At 42.5% G+C, this 23,188-nt stretch overlaps 1 protein-coding gene across 1 annotated transcript; it reads left to right on the top strand.

Moving 5' to 3' along the window:
• Window positions 1-17,624: 17,624 nt before the first annotated feature.
• LOC116192646 lies at window positions 17,625-22,338 on the top strand. Its single transcript, XM_031521243.1, has 6 exons — window positions 17,625-17,881; window positions 19,536-19,962; window positions 20,043-20,174; window positions 20,268-20,553; window positions 20,646-20,750; window positions 21,516-22,338. Exons 4-6 carry the CDS (start codon window positions 20,512-20,514, stop codon window positions 21,816-21,818), a joined length of 450 nt encoding a protein of 149 aa, XP_031377103.1. The 5' UTR covers window positions 17,625-17,881; window positions 19,536-19,962; window positions 20,043-20,174; window positions 20,268-20,511; the 3' UTR covers window positions 21,819-22,338.
• The last annotated feature ends 850 nt before the right edge of the window (window positions 22,339-23,188 follow it).

Here is a 23,188-nt window from a genome sequence, read left to right on the forward strand (position 1 = left end):
GAAGTCCGAAAAGCGGTAAAGACGAACACGAAGTCCGGGACGCGAAGTCCGAAAAGCGGTAAAGACGGACACGAAGTCCGGGACGCGAAATCCGAAAAGCGGTAAAGACGGACACGAAGTCCGGGACGCGAAGTCTGAAAAGCGGTAATGATGGACACGAAGTCCTGGACGCGAAGTCCAAAAAGCAATAAAGATGGACACGAAGTCCTGGACGCGAAGTATGAAAAGCGGTAAAGGTAGACGCGAAGTCCGAAAAGCAGTAAAGATGGACACGAAGTCCAGAAAGCAATAAAGGTGGGCATGATGCGAAAATGCAGGGAATGTAGAAGCAACGACTAGTGTTAAGGAATGGCGAGGGGGCGCTGAAGAGGGGTGCTTGGCATTGGGTCGTGGCTTTGTTGGGATGGTGTAGTGGTATGCGTGGCTTGCATTGCCACCGGGGTGGTTGTGCTTTGCTGGAGGCCCGCTTTGCCCCTCGGGTTGTAGTGCGTCTGATCTGCCAGAAGCCGACCCTGCTGTTGGATCGATCGTTTGTTACTCTTGCTGGCAGCTGGTCTCACCGCTGAAGCGATTGCTTACTGGGAATGCCCTGGTCTCGCCAATGGGATTTTTGCTTGCGAGGCGGTTGCTCGTCGCCGGTTGGGCGATTGTTCATTTGCTAGGGACCGGCGTCTAGCGATGCGGGACTCGAGCTCTGAGAGCGCCTACGTACCCTCTTGGACCGGGGATCAGAGTCCGCCGTAGTTCTTGCGTTTATTGTACCTGTGATCCTTACATCATTAGTAAATCATGGGATTACTAGCAATTTATAAGCACAGATAAAAGGGTGTGTTCGCGACGTATGTTCTTCAGTTTCGGGTCACCTGGGCGACCCGTAGAGAGTTTTTGCTTTGGCGATGCGAATGAGATCCCATTTTCGAATGCCTCAATGTGAGGCCTCCATGGTTCCTGTTGGCCATGCACATGCATATCGAAACATTCTTAATGATGCCCTAGCGGCTCTGTCAATTATTCGACGCGCCGTCGGCTTAGGACCCTTCTCGTCAAGGTACCGTAGGGCGGCTACGCTTGTGACCCGCGTGGGGATTTTTTTGCCTAGATTTGATCAGACTCGGTCTGACCATTTCCAGAATGCTATGACTAGATCCCAGAAAGGAATGTCTCGGATTTCGGCTTTGTGGTAGCCTGTTGAAGGGTGGCTGTGACCCATTCTGGAGTTATGCAAAGACGAACAGAAAAGAGAAAGCTTGGGGGAACGCGTTGCCCTAGGCTAAAAGGATACACGAGTTCACGCCTGTAGCGAGATGTACCATTTTTCCTTTGTTCTTCTGTTGTGTAGGCTGTATCAAACTGCTTGGATAGCATGCTCGATTTGCCCACTGTGCTTGAAGAGGAATCCACGCTGGACGGTTGAGCTGTGTTGGAGGGCTGATCGAGGATCATGTTGGAGTAGATAATCTGGCCACTTTCGTTGAGGATCCCTAGTCCGCACGATGTGTGAGAGATTAGGGGGTCAATTTTATCTATCTCTCATTTTGCTCTCCTTTTGCTACGGTCACCCACCTCGGGGCCGCCCCTCTCAACCTAAAGGGGAAGAGCTCTCCTTTTGCCACGACCGCCCCAAAGGGTTTCCGATTATGCCTCTCTTTTACCCTAGCTTTTGCCTAGGCCGCCCCAAAAGGGATTTTCGACCTAGCGGGCTCGATTCTTTTATCTCTCAAGTTTGAAAGGGCGAAGGTTTCAAAGGATTCAACCTCCGAGTGCATTATTTTCTATCTCCGTCGAGGAGTTGTGTCTGCTGCTCCCCTTTTGTCGGGGTTTGTTGATTTTTCAAGATTGGCGAAGCCGGAGTTTTCAATCTCGGCGGTGCCTTGTTTTGTTTATTGGCTGTTTTTTTTTCGCGTCTTTTCTCTCTCTCTTCATTGGCGGGTTTTTCCCGCTTCTTTTTGCTCTGTTTTTTTCCTTGCAGCTGTGGTTTGTTTTGTGCCCCATGTCTTTGTTTGAAACTCCACGATTTGCATCGCCGAGGCCGCTTTGGTGTGCTTCGTCTGGTGGAGACTTGTTGTGTGTCACTAGCCCTGTTTTGTGAGGACCGGCTTTCTTGGAGGTTTGACTCTCGTGCACTCGGAAGTCGAACTCCGTGTCATTTGCCCTTGCAAGTATTACATGTGAATTTCCCCTATTGTCTAGGAAAAGAAAATATCAAATTGCCCCATGTGGAATAGGGAACCGAGGTTGTCTAGACGCGAATGTTGAACGGGGATGCCCCGGTCTTCATTTGTTGAAGTGGCCCGTGGTAGGCGTCTGGTGTGATGTCTCCGATCACCTCTTGTTGTTCTTTCCAGCACATGCCTCTTGGAGGGTGCACGCTGTTGAAGCCACTGGATGTTCGAGGAAGACGGTTGCATCAATGCTGAGTGATTCGCTCGATTGTCCTTGTTTTCGACTTCATAGGGGGGTACCTCATCGTCGGACACCTCAATCGTCAAAGTATAAGGAAAGGGTCCGAGACAAGTTCTCAAGGAAGCGTGAACTCGTGCATCGCTCTTCGCCTGTGGTCAATGTGCCCCTGTGAAGGATGACAAAGAAGGCAATGTATTAGGCGATTATGCGGGGAATATGTGGTAAGAAATATGAGGTGGTCCCATAGGAAAATTCCTTTTTTGTCTCACGCGCGACCCATGGGGTGCCACATGTAGGTGGCATTTGTTTCTAGGGATCTAGTCATCACTATTCTGGAGAGGTTAGACTGTGACTAAAGTCACATAAGCATATTTTCCCTAGTTGCGAGTAAGCATGCGCAGTCGTCCTAGGGAAGGCTCGAGGAGTCAAGTCCCATGAGGACAAGCGAGTCAAACAGGTCCGACAGAACTAATAGGGCGTTGCAAAGACTGTTCTAATGCTCCATTGAAGAATTTGTTCATGTCGAGAGCCCATTTGTGGGAATGCATTTAAATTAAAGCAAAAGAGAGTTTAAAGGAGATTGCGCATGTTGCCCTCTATTCAATCGGCGACCACAACAAAGGTGGATGAGATCCATTCTTTGATCAGAGGCATGATCATGCTGGTATCTCCTGCGATCGAGAGTTGGGTCATGCTCTGCTTGTGGAGCTGTCACTTCCGGTCTTTGCAGCGAAAGAATTAGACTTGCTCATCGGTGTATCGCTTGGATGAATTTGAATCCAAGTCGATTTTGGATTTCAGATGAGACTGAAAGCAGTAAATGTGAGGTGTCAAAACCTGAATGTAATAAATGCTGGGCTGGTGCCCAAACGCAGTAAATGCTGGGCCGGGGCCCGAAAGCAATAATTGCAGGACCGAGGCCCGATACGGGGCCGAAGCTCAAAGGTGGGGCCGAAGCCCAAAAGTGCGGCCGAAGCCCTATGCGGGGCCAAAACCCAAAAGCGGGCCCGAAACCCGATGCAGTAAATGCGGGGCCGGAGCCCGATGCGGGGCCAAAGCTCAATGCAGTAAATACATGCTCGATAAGAAAGTGCAAGAGATGCAAAAGCAAAGGTCAATGCTAAGGAAAAGTGCAGGGCACTGCAAAGCGGTGACTCTGATTTTTCTTGCGGTCTTGCTTTATGGAGCAAGGATGGGGACTTAGTGTTGAAATCCCAAGGAGCTGGATGAGAGACGTTTGTTGTCTCAATTGTGGTCGCTCAGTATTCAGGCTGTCTTCTTGTTGGGAATTTCCTGCAATGGGAAAAGAAAACAATGAAAGAGCATAAACTGTTCAAGATTTCAATGCAAGAGTGTAGGGAAGCGAACTGGCCTGGTGGGCGTTGTGCGAGCGCATCGAGGGACGTATGCTGAAGATTCGGCACGGGCAGGGAGTGATGTGCTCGCACGACGCCTAGTGACGCGCTCTGTTGCATTGAGGGAGGTGCCCAGGACAGGCCAAGAAACGTGTTGGAACACGTGGAGGCGTAGAGGAATGGTGAAGGCTGTACGTTGTCTACCAGCGAAATTTGGCACGACTCACATATCATGTGGGAATGCATGGTAGCTGCAAAATAATAAATAAACAGAATACATGCGATGCATGAGTTTTGAAAACACTAATGCGGTCATTCATATTGACTAGGACAGTTTAAAGTACAATGCAGGTTTTGAATTGAAGTCCTAAGTCGATTTTCTACTGCGCTCGGGGAGCAAGCAACCATCGCCATGGAAAGTCCTAGTTCGAGGGTCTGGCGGGGGTGTCTATCATAGGGTGTATATGGACCCCCGCGGGCCCTTTTCTTGGACCTCTCCAAAGCGGCGTTTGCTCGTGCCAATTCCTGATCGCGCCTCTGTAGCTCGGCACGGGTCTGGGCGAGCTCTCTCTGTAGTTGGCGTTAATCAACAAGCTGCTTGTCCCTCTCTGCGACTTCTCGACGAAGACGATCTCATTCGGCTCTAAGATGAGTGAGCTCGGCTTGGATGGCCATATTTGGAGTGGGAGTTGTGCCGGGTGACCCGCCATCTCCGACTCGCGGAGAGTTGACGAGATCCTCGTGTGCTGCTGGACCCCATCGGTAGAAGCGAAGGATGTATTCTTCTGTAGCTTGGAAATCCCGCTCATCAAGGGTCGGATGCTCGGGGAAGTATGGAAGCTCGGTAATCACAGTTCGTCGCGCGTCCAGGATCTGTTCGACGTTACTTTGGCGATCTGCGGGTGTCTGATCCTCCCGCCAAGTATGTTCAAATCTAGTTCGCGCCGTATCCTCGGGGACCGTCTGTAAGCCACCGAGCTGCCTCACTACTCTCGCCGGAAAATAAGTGGTGGACCTCGCATGACTCATGAGTGGGACTCCATAAAAATCAGGACACCTAAGGGCCATGGGTCCGGGTGGCATCCACGCGGCACGCCACTTAAAGCCCCTAGGTGCTATTTCACGAAAAATTTTGATCCACTCAGAGACCTTGCGTTCTTCCATACGCAGGAGGGGTAGCAATCGAGAAATAATTGATTTCGGACCATTAAAATACATAATCGAGCGCAACAGACGCAAAGGGTTTGCGTGACTTTGAAGCCAAATTTGTAAAAGCATAGGGAATCCCCTTATTTTTCGGTCGCATGTTCTCAAGACGCGGTCGAGGGACCGGATGGTCTCAGCCACGAGGGCTACCTCATAACCACGCCCTCCAACTACTTGGAGGACAACGCTGGCCAAGGCCGCATCGATGAGACTATGCGAGCGAGGGAATAAGAGGGTCCCAAAGATTAGCAATAGAACAACATAACATAAACCCTTTCGAAGAAAATCCCCCTGGACCCTATGCGCTCGGGACTCAATAAAAAAGAGGAGTTTCTCGATTGCAATCTCCGTGCTGCCGGAGTATGCGAGTTCAGCATTCAAACGAGTCGTAGGAACCCCGAGTAGGCGTGAGACTAGGGTTGGTCGGGCGGTGTGGAAATTGGGTTCTACAATGCCGTGGACAACTGCGGTTCAACCGATGAGTGTTCGGTACTCCTCGATGGTTGGCGGTTCGACCGATGAGTGTTCGGTCCTCGACTCAAGGACTGTTGTTGGAGTCGGGTTGGAGGATAGCGTGGAGCTCCTGCAGAATGCATGGTTTTAGTACTACAAGGACCGTGCTACGTAAGGATGGGGGCTCCCGATTCAAGGGTGTCAATTCCTTGAAATCGAGCGGGGATCTTTGGGGGCCTAATCGACGGTCCAACCGTGCGACGTACCCTTACTCGGAACCCCTATCTAACCTGTGTTTCCTAAAATCGGTCGTGGGACGCAACCCGTAGGTACCTGAAGCTAGTATGATATGCAATGTGCGTGCGAGAAATAAAAGTGCGTAAAGTAGATAAGCGGGAAATTGCGAAAGGCGATAAATAAACAAGCAAACAAAGCAAGTGGGAACGAGCCCGAACCCTCTAAGTGTCCCCAGTGGAGTCGCCAAGCTGTGCGCACCCGAATTTCTTCTCGTCGGGACACGCATGCGCGCGCCTATGCAACGCGGCTTGGGAGTGTCCACCTTCCCGGGGACGCGCGACGGACGCACGTGAGAATGAGTCGCCACTTGCCATTTTACAACCCGAAAGTCGAGGGTCGGCAAGTTACCCGGGTCTAGGCGTACGGGGTACACCTAAGATGCTAAGGCAATGGACTGTACGGAGCCGAAAATTTCGAATTCGGGGGTTCTATTACGTGTGGGCCTATATCCCACACGACCTTTCGGTACTCTAACTTGTCTAGGCTTGCCATTTTAATTTAATTATCGCTTTATTAAGTTCCGCTCATCTTATGCGTTTTGATACCGTAAATTCGAAAAAACACTCTGACCATCCACTTTCCGATCGGGATTTTACATGAATATATGTATAATATAAGACCTTACATTGTTCTCTCAAATAAATAAAAGACAAGCTACAATGACTAAATCCCGGTCGGTTCACATTCGGCCATGATTTCACTCATGCTCACCGTATGGTTCGGAAAAGATCGAAAATTAAATTAAATGCGCACTCGGTGTATGGGGGTATTGGATCCCGTGATCGACGGTTATAGGCGTTGGACCCAGCGTGAATCGAGTCCTAAGGGATCAGGCTCGATCCGCATAACAATCAAGTGCAAAAGATGTAATGAGCAAGCTCAAATAAACAATCAATGGGGTTTTGTTATCGCCGAATTTACGTGAATTAACTTATTATTAACCGAGGTATCTTGACATACAAATTCTACCTTAAAACAAACAAAAGGGGTGATAGACAGGGTATGCAGCATTCGGCATTATTTTAACGGACTCGACAGACGTGATGTTCATAGTCAAGTCTCGAATGTGTGGGTTGTTTTTAGATTATTCTGTATCGTGACAATATGGCTTTTACAGATTAAAAGTATTTTAACATAAAACCCAAAAACCTAACCCTCTAATTGACTATTGCCCATGTTTGATTTAAGCCGAGTTTGAGATTAATATGTTTTTCATGTTTTAACCCGTTCTAAACACAAACCTACGCTAGGATTACGGCAGGACAAGAACCGGTAATCATGCCCTTGAATCGGTAAATATGTGTGTGCATGAAAATCAAGATTACGTTGTACATATCTCGGTGCTTTTGAAATTGTGAATTTTGAAAAGGGCATGACTAACAGTTCTTGAACTGTCGACGCGATTACAAATTATTAATCAATTCGTGCAATCCAATTAAAGAAATCAAGTGATTTAATTTAGCCAAATTTAACGTCCCGATTATCCCGTGTGTAGAATTTTAGGTTAATTAAAAGCTTGCCGAATGCTTTAGTCTATGGATTTCGAGCCGTCGAGATAGCCATTAGTTGACCGCCCGATAAACTCTAATTTCCGACATGGTCACATAATTACAAAAATGAAATATTTAAATGGGGCACATACATTATCGGCGGGTGATCCAAGTAGAAAAGGGCCGGATATTTTTAGAAAATGTCTAAGGGACTGAATTGAACGATTTTAAAAGAGCAAGGACTGATTTGAAAATTTTAAAAAAATTGGGGACTGATTTGTAAATTCTAAGAAATTGGGGGCTGATCTGAAAATTCTAAAAAATGGGGACTGTGTAAAAAATTTACTGAAAATGTCCTAGGACTTATTTGAAATGAATTTGAAAATCTAGACTGATCTGAAAACAAAAAAAAGGGCCCCAGGACTAAACTGAAACAACTAGGAAAGTTCCTTAGGATGCTTGAAAAATTCTGGGAATTCCAGGGCTGATTGGAAAATAGTAAAATGACTGGAACTTTATTGAAAAGAATTTTTGAAATTCGGGGCAGATCTGAAAAGGGTGAAAAATGGCCCCAGGACTAAACTGAAACAACTTGAAAAGTTCTTTGGGATACTTAGAAAATTCTGAAAAATCCAAGGACTGATTAGAAAATAGTAAAATGACCGAGACCTGATTGAAAATAATTTTTGGAATTCAGGGCAGATCTGAAAAAAAAATAAAATGGTCCCGGGACTAAAATGTGACAAAATAGAAAGTGTGTAAAATCAAGTTCGGGACAAATCCGATAACCCACGCGACCCAAGAACACTCATTTCACATTATATCCATCAAGCAAGCAATAATATTCAGGAAAGGAATCCTAATGATGCCACTAAGTCGAGAATTTACCTAATCCAGAAAGTTGAGGGGCTTCTCTGTAAAAAAAAAAAAAAAAAAAGCCGAACAATCGGGTCTGATCGGATCGGGCTAGCCCGCCCGGAAGAGCGTTGTACCGGACTAGAGCGTTGGGCCGGAATGGGCCGAACTTCCGGGCCGGGCCTGCAAAAGAACGAACTGGGTCGAGGCCCGTTAGCCAAGGGCGGTCGGGATCGGGCGGTCAGCGGCGGCCACGGTTCTCGCCCCTGGACGCCGCGATGAGGGTCGAAACGGACGCGGGAGATGGCTTTGGGCACCGCTTGGGCTTCGCCGTGGTCGATCGAGGCCTCACCGGCGTTTAAACAGTCGGAATCGAGAAGAATTTTGGGGTTTTCCGGCAAGGGTTTTTCGAGTTCTCCGATCTCCAAATTCCCCGAAACGAGAGCCAATTTTTCGATTTCTCTCCATGGGTCTTCTTCCTCCTTAGCCGAATTGTATTTCTGTCCATTTAATTGTAATTCCTTCCCTTTTTCCGTTGAGATTTCGGCCAATCTTGAAGAAATCGCGGAAATCGCGATTTTGGGGATCTCTGGGGCCGGCGGGGTCGCGGGCAGCCGACAAGCGCTGCCCGGCCCTGCCCGAATCTTTTTTTTTTTTTAAATGCTGGCGGTCACGGGCAGCCTGTCAACGCTGCCCGGCCTGCCCGAATCTTTTTTTTTATACATACATAATTTAATTTAATTAAAAATAATTTTTTTTAAGAAAAGGTGATAAATTAGGAAATGACAATTTTGCCCCCCTCGGAGCCGATGGATCGAAATTAGGTGCTGACAATAACAACTAGAGAATGGATGATCTAGAACCTCAATATTTATTCAAGAGTTCACCAAAATCTGACATAGAAGGATCATTGGTAGCCTAACTATCCAGAAAATAAATTTCAGTGGGGTCCCAAACTACGTTGAAATATCCGAGAATAACCCAATGTCCATGGACAACACCTCTCAAACGACAAAGTTGATCCCATAATGTCTTTCTTTCCTGTCGATCATTTGAAGCATATAAGACAGTGAAGAAAAAAGAGTAATCCGAGTCTAAGACCTTGCAATGAATGAACTGAGCAGATTTATGAAGTGCATATACCATTACAGACTGTTTCCAACAAGTTAAGAACATTCAATTAGCTGAATGACTTATAATTCTCTAAGAAACTCCAACCCTTTTTTAACCCAATACTCCCATCACAATTACTTGATTAGCATGTGCATGAACTCGCAAAGCTCCATGCTTTGAGGAGTCATTGAGACTCCTAACATTCTAAGTTGAGAGAATCATAGAGAAGAAGTAGATTCCTTGCCTTGATCTTTCTTCCTATATTTCTCATTTTCTTACCTTTCACCTGCTGAACAGTTACAAAGACTCCTTGAGAAGCAGCTCTGACTGTCCTTTGACTTACAAGAAATTCAAGGACCTCTCTAACTTCGCCCTCCTCATCTGTGGCATTTGCATTAGAATCATCCTTTTTAGTATTATCTTGCTCATCAACCACAAGGAGAACTTTATCTGGAGAAGTATCATCAGGAGAGCTTGAGATAGTAAGAGGAACAGTGGATTGGTCTTGCCCCACGATCCCTGACTTTGACAATTCACTACTACCTTGAGAAGTTATAGAAGCACTTTCTGCAACATTAACATGAACAAACATCACATCTTCCTTAATCAGTTGAGGTTCATCCATTGTCTTCACCTCCACTACTTTCTCACCATCAACATTATTTGGAACCTCTCTTTTCTTGGCATTTATGCCCAAAACTTTTGCATTTCTCATATTTTTCAGGTAGCCAAGGAAAATCAACTGAAACATCGACTATATAATTATCTTTGATATCTAGTCCAACTGTATCCACTAGGTTATCTTCAAAATCTATTTCAACACAAACATTCTCAAAATCAAGGTGAGTTTGCAGCAATAGATTTGTCCATGTATAATGGTGTGCCTACTGCTTTTGCATTATAACTTATGCCCATCCTATAGTAGAAATGCAAGTGAATCTTCCTCAAAATGATCCATATGGGTATCCTCTTGACATTCACCTTATCAAGAGTAAGATTTGGTCTTCGTTTTTGTAGAATCAAGGGCTTGTAAGCAACGTGCATGGTCCCGATTGTAAAATCCAATTTAGCCTTATGGAATTGGTGAATTGAAACAAGAACAACTACCCCCTAGTAATGACCTTGATAGCCCCTTTTTTCCCTACAAATGTAGACGTCATCCTTTTGATGGAAAAGCTTGGAAGCTTTTGATAGTGAATATCCAAAGTTTGTCAAAGATCCCAAAAACGTGATAGTCGTTTTTTGTTCGGATGGGTTCAACATTTTCAATCAATTGGCAAGGCATTATTCATGTTGGTTTGTTATTGTCACCCCTACAAATTGCCACCCAAAATGTGCATGATGATACCTTACATTTTCCTATCTTGTATTATTCCTGGACCCAAAAATCCGAACGGCAAAATATATGCGTATTTGCAACCGTTAATCGAGGAGCTTAATTTGTTGTGGGAATGCAGCGAAGAGACTTATGATATCTCTAAAGGGAAGAATTTCACAATTAAGAGTAGCGTTAATGTGGATTGTGAACGACTTCCTAGCGTATGGTATATTGTCCAGTTGGAGCACAGTCGGAAAATTGGCATGTCCCTATTGCATGGAGTTGAGTAAGGCATTCACTCTGAAGTATTGTCGGAAGCAGAGATGGTTTGATTGTCATTGTCGATTTCTACTAGTAGGTCATGAATACAGGACTAATATGAACAATTTCAAGAAGAGAACAATCGAATCGAAAGGACCCCCCTAGAAAAATTGGGCCCATTTGATGTGTCGCATTTGGTGCGGAATATACCGAAAGTCATCAATCATGAAGGCCGTGAATGTAAGCTCCCGGGATACGGTACTAGACACAATTGGACCAGGCATAACATATTTTGGAGGCTTCCTTATTGGAAGAAGAATGTACTACATCACAATCTCGAAATCATGCATATTGAGAAAAATTTCTTCGATAACATTTTTCAACACTGTAATGGAAGTGAAAGGGAAGACGAAGGACAACGAAAATGCTCGGTTGGACTTGGAATTATACTACAAACGTCCTAAGCTACATCTTAACCATATCCTTAATAATCGAGGGTGAAAGCCAAAGGCCACTAACACATTCTCACAAGATCAGAAGAAAGCTATTTGTGAGTAGGTGACAAAGCTTTGAATGCTCGATAGTTATTCGTCCAATATTTCCCGGCGTGTTGACATATTAAAAGGAAGTTTTTGTGGGTGGAAGAAGTATGATTGTCATTTTTTCATAGAACATCTGCTTCTCATCGCTTTTAAAGAGTTACCCGATCACATTTGAAAGCCATTGGCAGAGATTAATAAGTTTTTCAAAGATTTGTGCTTGACACTACGATTGGAGACTTGGTAAAAAAGGAGGCGAATATACCCGTAACCTATGCAAGCTTGAACGGATTTGTCCACCTGCTTTCTTCGATGTAATGGAGCATCTACCTATTGATTTGATAGATGAGGCTCACAACGGAGGCCTATCCAATATAGATGGATGTACCCATTTGAGAAGTAATATTTATAAGATGTTCATGTTTTCATATGGAATGAATTATTCTATTACTAGTGGATTATACTTTGTTGTTCAATTGCAATGACAGATATCTTGGTAAGATTAAGCAGAAAGCTCAAGTGGAGGGTTCCATTTGTGAAGCATATATCTATAAAGAGACGGTGAGTTTTTGCTCATATTATTTTCGGCACATATGTGCTTAGATCGAGAACAAGAGTACCACGAAATGACGATAGAAGACTGAATATATCAGTCGGTCCTTTGTTTTTCAACAAGTTCAGTCAAGTAGTCAGGAAATATACGAGGAGGTCGTTGAGTGATGAAGATTTGAATGTTGCTCACTGGCATGTTTTGCTCAACTGTGAGAAGGTTGCTCCATATATTAAGTAAGATAAAATATTTACTGAGGTTAAATAATTGTTTCCTTTTACACTCTCAATTTCTAATTAATTACTAATTAATTATCCTACTTGCATTATGAAATAGTTATTTTGCAGCGTCAACCAAAATCCTTACAAATCGAGTTTCAAGTAAATTTCCAACCTGGTTCAGGAGTTACGTAGGTATACATATTAGTTACAAAGATTCTAATTGAAGTATGCATGAATGCGAGTTATATCAATCTAATTTGTTCTTGGCTGAAATCAACATCGATAAATAGCCATGATAGAATGTCGATCCTAGTAATATTATTGCGGACCCAGATTTGGTGTACTTGTCTTGGCTGCCCAATAAGAAGGTCAAAACATGGAAAACATACTTTGTCAATGGGTTCAAGTTCCAAACAGACGAATGTACAAAAAATAAGACGACATATAGTTATGGTGTTTGGGTAAAAAGGAATATCGACGAAGGAGCAACTCATTGTGACTATTATGGGATATTGAAAAGAGCCGTTGAATTACAATATCTTAGATAGTATAGTATTGTCGAAGTGAATCATAAGGCTTGGTACTAGACTTACAATCCATTCATTATTCCAGAGAAGGGTCTAAAAGTATATTATGTACCATGCCCCAGCAATATCAAAAGTAAAAGGAATTGGTGGGCAGTTATTCACTCAAAACCGATTGGACGCGTCAAATTATCTTGGAAGTGGCATTTCAAAATGAGGATCGCTCACGGTTACATATATTTGGCAGTGACATCGTCGAGCCTCAACTTGTTGAAGAAGGTGGCACTTCGAGTATGTGGAGATTCCACGTACAGGAAGTGATGAAGCTGGATAAGTATGACGATTGATGACTTCATTGTGGGCAGTGACAACTAAGAAGAAATTAATGAATATGAAGAAGAGTAGGTTGCAGTAGATCTCGATGAAGAATAATATCAAAATCCGAGAAGTGATTCTTAGCGGATTTTATTAAACTCATCTGTCGGTTTATTAAGTTGTAAGCTAAATTTGTAATAAATTTTAGGGTAAATTAATGATTTGGTCATCGAGAGATGCAAGTTATATCAAATCTGACCTCACGAAATTTTTTACATCAAATTGAACCTTGATAAATTAAGTGTACATTAAATCCGACCTTCCGTCAGATTGCCGTCAAAAAATTGATGGAAAAGTCTGATCCGACAATTTACGTATGATGTGGCACTCAATGGTTGTTTTCTTCCATTTTTTTATTATTCCCCATTTGTTTCTGGAATAAAAAATTATTTCCTCTCTCTCTGTCTCTCCACCCCAGCCTCTTCTCTTTCCCCTTACCCCACCCCTTCCTCCTCTTACCCTCCCCCCACTGTGCCCTACCTTTTCCACCACGCCCAACATCTCCTTTACCCCCCGCCGCAACCTCACCCCCATCACCTCCACCATCACAACCACCATTACCAGTTATTGCTTTTGTTTGCATGAATATGGTTATATAAATCGGTATTACGGAATCAACTTGTGTATGCCAATTGACCTGTTACGTTATTCTTCCCATCATTTTCTATTAGCGAGACTGCGAAGTTCAGCCATGATTATAACTACTACTTGATCTTTTGTGGAGGTTGCATCGTGGAAGATTTGTTGTTTGCTATTGGAAGTACATAGGCAATATGGAGTTTCTTCGGTACAACGGCGCAAAAATTCTGAATCTGAGTATACTGCAGTGAAAGGATATCATAAGTCAGAGATGCTTACGAGACACGCTGAGATGCTTACTAATCTCTTTTCGCTCATGCTCTAGTTGGATTGCTCAATGGAACAAGGGAGAATGCACAAATGTTCAATGGAAAGATGGAAAGCCTCCAGTGCCAAAAGCTTCAAGATAAACATAATTGCATGGTTCCTGTCCAATTGGCCGGAGGAAGATGAAGAAGGTTTGAAAAATATCCACAGAATGAAGAGTCCGACAACAACAAGGCATAAATTCACAGTAATTTCCATGAACGATGCTCCCAACTGTAGCCACTGCTGCCGCTGCCCTTTGTCGTGTCCCTCGAGACGCTACTAAACTCCATCAACCATCTGTTCTCCCTCATCCTCCTCTCCTCCCTAACCGACTGGAGATTGAAGTATTTCTTGTCCGGTTCTGACCCCGCTATTCGTTTCGTTCTATCTCTAACCTTTGTCCTTCTCCTTCGTCTTTCTCTTCTCTGCGACTGCTACACTCATCAAGTAGGTGCAGGATAAAGTCCATATGCACCCTATGCGCAGCTAAGCTCAGCTTCCTCTACTTCTCCCATGGACTCCACCTCCGCCCTCTCCCTGCACTCTCATCCCAAGGTGACTACTCACTCCTCTCTCCCTCTTTCTCTCTCTATCTCTCTGCAGTTCCTTTTCATTAGGAAAACCTCACGGGTTACTGATTCTCCCTTTCAAATGCTCAGATAACGCCAGCGACCACCCCTCATTACAACTCTACGCTCTAGTTCGGGCTGTGTAGTGGCGTTGCATCGCTTCAGAGCAGTAAAAGGCGCCTTGTGATCATGGCGGCATCGGGGTCGGATGGCATCTCCAGGCCCATTGCCGGCGTGAGAGCTCTCTCTCGACTGCTTCTGTGAAGCAGATTACTTCCTCCATCGCCCCTGCTGCAGCTTTCGTGGCTGCTACTTAGTGGAAAAGGAAGTGGGGAGAGAGAGAGAGAGAGGGAGGAAATAATTTTTTATGCCAGAAATAAATGGGGAATAATAAAAAATGGAAGAAAACAATCAACGAGTATCACATCATACGTAGAATGCCAGATCATATTTTTCCATCCATTTTTGGACGGCAATATGACGGAAGGTTCGATTTAATATACACTTAATCTCTCAAGGTTCAATTTGATATAAAAAATTTCTTGAGGTTATATTTTATGTAACTTGCATTTTTCGATGACCAAATCATTAATTTACTCTATATTTTAATATATATCCTCTGTGAGACATTACCATATTTGCTGAATCATTATGTATTTCTAGGTCATTTGTTTTTTTGGAGTAATCTATGCCAGTGTTATTAAAATCGGATTGGACGCTGAACCGATCGAGGTATGAGTTCACGGGTTTATGGGTTCAATCGAGGGTTCGATGGGTTGGACCGTGCGTCTAATTAAATAATAAATAATGTATATAAAATTAAGAAATACTATGATATATTAAATATATACACAATAATTCAAATAATTGAAATAATGAATGAAAGAAAACTTTTTATTGAAGTTGTTTCTTCTTTTATTATACTTAAAGAGATAAAAGAATGATCAAAAGTAAACAAATACGGCTATTGCCTAAATGGCTAAGAGGTAGGCATGTGGCTTTTAGGGAGGTTGAGGTCTTTGGTTTAAGTCTCCATGCATGCAATATTAATTTTTCAATAAAAGCAAACCCATAGATCCAACCGGTTCGTATGGGTTTAGTCAAAACACCGTCCGATTTTATGGGGTCCCAATCTGAAGGTGCAATTTCGATTTCCAGAGAACCGGACCGGACAAGGTGCTGGTTCTCGATCGAACCGGTTCGACCGACCGGTCTAATCCGGTTCTGATAACAGTGATTTGTGCAAGGTTTGGAATGGCAAAAAAAATCATTTCAATTTTTTTTAATTTATAGATGAATTTTTAGAAGGATTATAGATGGATAAGTTTTAAAATCCGTCTCAAAACCTATGCGTATGAAATATTTCAAAATGGTGCGTGAAATTTGAAATTTTCACCCTTCCTGAATCTCTAATCTCAATTTTCGCCCTTCCTAAATCTTTAAGGCTACGTTTGGTTCGCTGGAATAGAATAAATACAAAATAGAATAGACAATGAATATAATAAACATGGAATATAATTATAATTCTTTTATTTGGTTAAAGGGAGTAACAAAACTTAGAATTATAATTCTTTTATTTGATTGGCTTGAATAAGGAATGGAAAGAATATGAATAGGGCGAAAAGACAGAAATGCCCTTCATGCCAAATCTAATAGGGTTTTATAGGATAAATATATAACCTTAATGACAATTTTTATAATTAATAAAAAATAAACAATTTAAAATTTTAAAAGTAAATATTTTTTAAAAATTAATTATTTTAATTAAAGTTATTGAAAATTGTGCTTATTAATAAAATTAATTATTTTAATGAAAAATGATAAAATTATTAATATTTAAATTTTTATTAATTGTAATTATTAGAAATTACTATTTTAATAAATTAATAAGCATAATTATATAAAGAATTAATAAAAAAAATTCTTAATAAAAACATATTCTCTCATTATATTAAATAACATAAAATAAAATGATTAAAATAATATATTAAATAAAAAATAGAGAAGATGAACAATTCATCTTCTTCGTGAGCTCGAACCAGAGTTCATAGCTTCCGCACTCCGATCCCGACCCCTACTCCTCTAATGGCGACTTCCGACCCTACCTCTCGTCCCTCTCCCTCAAGCTCCAAGCCCTCCTTCTTCGCCTCCGCCACAGCTACAACCTCCTCGGTCGCCACCTCCTTCTACCGCTCTTGGTCTCTCTTCTCCATGGGTGAGGCTGTCGGCACCTCTATCCATCTCGACTCTTAAAATCCTTTTCCAGTCCATCGCCATCCTCCTCCGCCATCGGCTCCACTTCCTCTTGATCTATGCCTTCACCGCCCTCCCCCTTTCCTTTCTCCTCTTCTCCCTCCCCTTCTCCGTCCACCCAGTTCCACTATGTCGAGGGACGAATCGACACCGAATGCCGGAGGAATCAAAGACGAGCTTTTCGATTGCTCTACTAGAGTTTCTGAAGCTCTGCCGAATTCGAAATGAGGGGTTTCTGTAGGAAAGAGCGAGATGGCATGCGATTGTAATAAGTCAAAGAAGTTGAGGGTATTTTGGCCTTTTTACGTCAATTTCCGAATGGAGAAATGCCATTCCGGACAGTCATGTGAGGCACTGTATTCCTCATGCAAGCCGGATAACTATTCTGGGTCGGAATAGGTATTGTGCATTTCCTTGAGCCAAATATTGGAATACTTATTGCGTATGGAATAGGTAGGGAATGAAATTGAAAAACCTGCAAACCAAACATGTCTAGTGCGTTTGGTTAGTGCGTTTGGTTTGTAAGTAACATTTTAAAATCAGATTTTGATTTTGAAAAAGAGTGGTATAAATGATTATGTATGGGTCCATCCTTTGACTTTATATAAGTTATGTGATTTTGATTTTTTTAAAAAAATGGTATAAATAGAGCTCACCATTTGATTTTGTATAAATTATTTTGTTTTGTTATGAGTAAAATTATCTTAAAGTCATATTTTAAAGGCTTATTTGATTTGTAAATGTGATTTTAAAATCACAACTTTAATATAATTCTACTAATAACAAAACAAGTCAAAGAGTGAATCTCATTTATATCATTTTTTTTTTCATAAAAAGACAAAATAATTTATACAAAATTAAAAAGTAAATCTCATTTATACTATTTTTTAAAAAAATTAAAATTCTATTTTAAAACCACCGAATCTTTGATCCAAACGGATTTGATCCAAACGGAGCAGTCCTAATTCCCCCTCTGAACTCTCTCGCTCCTTGACGCGACCTTCCTCTCGATCAGTTCTCTTTTCTTTCTCTCAGACCACCGCAGTCTCTGGCGATTGTTCCCTCTCCATCACTCCTTGGCGATGGTTCCGTCTCCCTCCCTTCCCTCTAGCTCTGAACTCTGAAACCCAGCCTCTCTCTCTCTCTCTCCGCGTACATCCCCTCAAAATCTCGGCCGATCACTCTGTCAGTGCCTGTTCCTCGAATTTTAGGTTTGTTTCGCTGTCTTGCCCCCTCGAATTTCGCGTTAGGGTTATTGATTATAAGAGTTCATGCAACTCTCTCTCTCTCTCTTGATCTTCTCTGTTTGGTCAATTCTTACGCTTCAGAGTTTCTTGGAGAAATCGTGACCTGGTTTGAGCATTTAGCTGGTTGTGAATGGGATTTGAGTGGTTAGTATATGCTTTTGGCTGCTCAGCTTTGGTGGGTCACTGGAGGATTGATTGCTTCTGATGTTTCTGTGATTGAAAACTGGTGACTTTCTGTTCAATGCAAGGTTGTCAGAATGGCGATTCTAGGTTGATGGTTGTAGAATGTTACGTGAATTATAAGATTCTACCCGTAATTAAAATAACATATATATGTGTGTGTGTGCGCGAGTATCATACTTTCCATTCTATGAAATAAAGCAGTCTTCATGAATCGATATAACATCTCATGACTCGATATTAGCTACTTACTAGTACCGAAACAAGAATATCAACAAAAGCGGGATTTTGGGGCAAACTATGAAACTCTGGGCTGGAACTTTGCTTGTTGAAGCCTCGTCATAGTTTCATAGAACTAGTGTTTGAGCATGTTCATAATATCATGTTATAGGTTTGAGCTAACCGAATTAACATTTATAGTATTAAAATTATTGTGCATAAATATAGGTTATAAATGCATATCAATTATTATTTTTATATTTAATTTCTTATAAAATTTTCATTTACAAAATCCAATTATTTCAAATCCCATCAATTTTAAAAGATAATACAATTATTTTAAGTCCCATTTTTTTTGGGAAAATTAACTGACGAGAGAGAAAACCGAGTTTGGGTTGGGGGGGGAAGGTTGGGCTCAGGAATGGGCTGGGCTTTGGCCCGACTGGGCTGGATTTGACCCGACAGTGGGCTGAACCCAACCTTTTTTTCCCGTGGAATCGGAATCGGTGCCCCCATTCGAATTGTGATTTTGACAACCATGGTTCAATGTTTTCATATTAGCTGCTGATTCCTATGTTTGATTCATTATTTTTATCTAAAGTTTGGATTTTTGAAGATAGTTGAGCTGAGTTCCCAGCCCACCAAGTTCTGTGGAAGGACTACGTTTTATTTTTATTATTATTTAAACTTTTTTCTTGTTTTCCAAAGAGTTGTTTTGATTAAGTGTTGATAATTTCTTTTCGATTTTAAGATAAGTTCGAATATCTGATTTTGCTCGGGGGCAATCATTTGATTTTGCTTTATTTTGGGGTTTTGGGTAGGTCAGTAGAAATTTGTGATTATTGCAATTCAAGATTGAGCCAACTATTCTGTTGCTTTCTTAAAGAGGTCGATGCTTTGTGTTAATTTCTTACAGAGTCCTTAGCTGCTGAGTGCATACGAGATCATTGTTTTGTTGTGGTCGTACTTTGTTCTTTTTCTGCTGAGTGCATGGAATGGATTTTGCTCGATTTTGGTTTAAATTTTGCTTCTTCTTTTTTTTCCCCTTTCTTTTCAGTTTTCATTGACTGGTTTTGTGAATGTTGCAGGGAATATGTAGGTGATTTGATTTGCTCGTTTTAAACTGACTGGTTTCAGTTTTCATGGAGTTTGCTCGATTTTGTAAATTAGAAGCACTATACTGCTCATCTTTGATCCTAATTAAGACGAATGTTTGCAGAGATATAGAAAATGGCTGGTTCAAAGCTAAATGTGTTTAGGAGAAAATCAAACGAAGGGCAATACCCTTCCATCAGGCGAGCCATCCACAGATTCTCCGGCACAAAGGCAGTCAGCTCCTCTAATCAGCTCTACATGGAGGCAGTCAGCGCCTCCGGTCAGCTCTACATGGAGGCAGTCAGTGCCTCCGTTCCCCGAATAAGATCAGCCACCAGTCCCCAATTCGAATCAGCCACCAAGTCCCTACTCGGATCAACCGCCAGCCCCTCAGCAACTGCTACTGAATGATCAACAATCGCCTACGGTCCCCTGACAAGCGCAACAAGGGGCCCAAGCACAACGGGTCCCTACCGACCAATCGTCTGTAGGATCCGATGGAGGAGTGGTCGTGGACCAGAGACCCAAATTGTTCATGGAGTTACCTGAAGGTGAGTAAATATCTGAAAGAATTACAAATTCTATTGGTTGAAGAAATTACTTGTGGTTGATTATTAAAATGAATATGCAGGTTATGGCCGTCAAAAAAAGGTATTGGACCGATCATGGACATATTGACTCTTGAGATTTCAAGGGCCTTGGCCTAGTAGATGGTCTGATATGCCCGATGCAACTTTGGATCTGTGGTATTCAATTGTGGAAGGTATTATCCTAAACATTAATTTGTTTATTATGAGTACTTGTCTTTGTTATGATGAATTTTAATTAACACCCGTCTCATGACATTGTGGAATAGAACCATGTTTATTGGCACCTGTCTCTGGAGGACCACAACAAGAAGGCCTTCGATGCTCGAGGGTCGAAGCATATAAGGCAACTCATGGCCAAACTACGTGCCCCCGAAAAAAAAAAAAAAAAACAGACTGGATCCAAGAGCAACATTGGATAAAGATGCAGGAGTTCTGGCAAAGAGTGGAGTACATACGGTTTTGTGAGCAAAATAAGTTGAATTGAGCATAGGCCAAGTGGGGTCACTGCATATGAGAGGATGCATTTCTCCCGCTACCTCACGAGCTAAGATGGTAATTTATTCGTGATTGTATACTATTAAAATTCATTATTACATACTGTGTACGTAATTGTCCAAACTTATTGTACTTTTTTCCCATTGTAGGAGAATGCACAAATGCGACCGATTGGGCTGGTGGAGCTATTCTCGAGACTCCACAAGAGGAGGAAGGATGAAACCTACATGTGCCCACGGGCTGCAAAGGCTGTGGTAAGTAATTCCTACTGTGTTTTCCGTATTTTGCTGCTGCTGCTTCTGTATTTTGCTGCTGCCACTACTGTGTTGTATTAGGCTGTTTGGTTCTTGACTGTTCTGCTCTTCTTCGTCTGCTGCTGCTGCTGCTACTGTGTTTGCAGTATTGGGCTGTTTGGTTCTTGTCTGTTCTCCTTTACTGCTGCTGCTGCCTACTGCAACTGTTTTATTTTTATTTTTATTGCTGTTTATTTTCTTGTTTTTGTTCTGCTTCTTGTTTTGCTGTTTTTTGTTCTGTTATCAATTTTTTGTTGTTTCAGAAGCTGTTACTATCCTGCTATTGTCAGTATTTTGCTGCTGCTTCTGTGTTTTCTGTATTTTGCTGCTGCCGTGTTTTCAATATTGGGCACCGTTTGGTTCTTCGTATCTGCTATTCTGCTATTCTTCTACTGTCGTAGCCCTGCTGTTCTGTATTTTGCTGCTGCTGTTCTGCTCTTGTTATCTGTTATTCTGCTCTTCTACTGCTGCTGCCCTGCTGTTCTGTATTTTTCTGCTGCTGTTCTGCTCTTTTATCTGCTGTTCTGTATTTTTCTGCTGCTGTTCTGCTCTTTTATCTGCTGTTCAGCTCTTCTACTGCTGCTGCCCTGCTTATCTTATTTGCTGTTTTGCTCTGTATTTTGCTGTGTTCTGTTGTTTCTTGTTTTGCTGTTTTTTTTTCCTTACATTCTGTTTGGGCTCGATTTTTTTCATATATGCATATGCTGGTTTATTCTCTTAATGTAGTCGGACTTCAAGGAGTTAAAAAAGGCTTCTCAAGGGAATGATGGAGAGGATGATAGCGGCCTCACAGAGGCCGAAATTTGGGTGAAGGCAGTGGGAGGTCCTGACAAGAAGGGGCGAGTGTACGGGTTGAAGCACCTCAACCTCTCCGATATCCTCAGCAACTCACGTGCCATGGAGCGACGCACGGAGCGGATGAGGAGGCATGCCTCTTTGTTGGATGAAGAGATGAGAGGGCACGTGAATGAGCGGTATTCTGACATCCGGAAGGAGTTGAAGGGCATGATGCTAGAGGAAAGATCCTGACAGGATAATAAGATAGAAACTGGAGAAAAAGAAACAAGATGAGGCCAACGACAAGAGGTTTAAGTCCATGGAGCACAAGATGGACCATGGCTTCTCCACCATTCTAGACGGACTTGAGAACATGAAAAAGAAGTTGAAGGATGATAGAAGTTCCCCTCCGATCGATCATGCTGCCCATCACGCGGGTAAGTGCAAGCAGAAGAGCATTCCCAAGAGGAGGATGATCCTCCTCCACTTCTTCCTCCTCTGACAATGACAACAATGAAGATGCTGTTCGCCAGTACCTCGTCCGCAATCAGATGAGGACTAGTCGTAATTTCTTTTTCAGTTCACTCTCATTTTGTTCGGTAAAACTTGGTAATGGGCTTCAAGTATACTTTAGAGTGGACTTATGTTTATAGCTTGGGTTGTGTAGTCTGAACCTCCGTAGCTTGGATTGCATTTTGAATGGTGGTGTTAGTCTGAACCTCTGTAATTTGGATATTACTGTATGCAGGTGGTATTTTATCATTTTTGAGCATTTTCTTTGTTAATTTTGGTCGTACAGATGAATTATAGTCGGACTCAAAGATGACTGTGTGAACCTGGACGGCTAACTATTGCCGTCTAAATCTGTCTAAGAATTGGTACAAACGGAATGTGGACGGAGCCTTGTGTATATGCACGGAACATTCCGTCTCTAGTCCTCTCATAATGTTTTTAGACGGAATGTAGATACGTCCAAAAAGTTCCATTCATATTCTGTCTAAACACTCATGGACGGTATTAGAAACGGGAATATCCGGCGGGAATCTCTGTCTATAAGTAGAGATGGAGTTTTACACGGAATGATTTGTCTATTCGTAGAGATGGAAGTTTTAGACTCTCGTGTAAAATCACGCAATATCACTTTCGGCGCCAGTTAGGTGAATCTCTTACGAGATCAAGGTTGTCAATCATGTCAGAACGCAATCCCAAAGATCACCAACCGACCTCACCGTGCTAGAGCGTAGCGCCACAGTCTGGAGATCCATAGGTCTAGTCAACAACTCGATTTAGGAGAGATGTTGGGGAAAGATCTAGATGACGATGTTCAGACGATAGCACGGCCCGAGAATTTAGCCGCTAGGATTCTCCCCAAATATGAGTCAATACTAACAATAGGATGGCATCAAGAGAGATGGCTAGAAGTCAATGTAGCTCATGGCCTAGATTGGCTGGTGAAGGACTTGGATAGCTTCACAGCTAAGTTAGACGGAAGTGAAATGAGGTGCTAGGTCTGGCTACTAGGAGCCGAAAAGGATGAGCTCAAGTTGGGACCTTAGCTCATGGATGATCTCCTCAATAGGGAACCAAGGTGGGTAGAAGGATATGCCGATGGATCAGCGAGA

Source organism: Punica granatum, chromosome 1 (genome assembly GCF_007655135.1).
Source record: "Punica granatum isolate Tunisia-2019 chromosome 1, ASM765513v2, whole genome shotgun sequence".
NCBI classification, from domain to species: Eukaryota; Viridiplantae; Streptophyta; class Magnoliopsida; order Myrtales; family Lythraceae; genus Punica; species Punica granatum.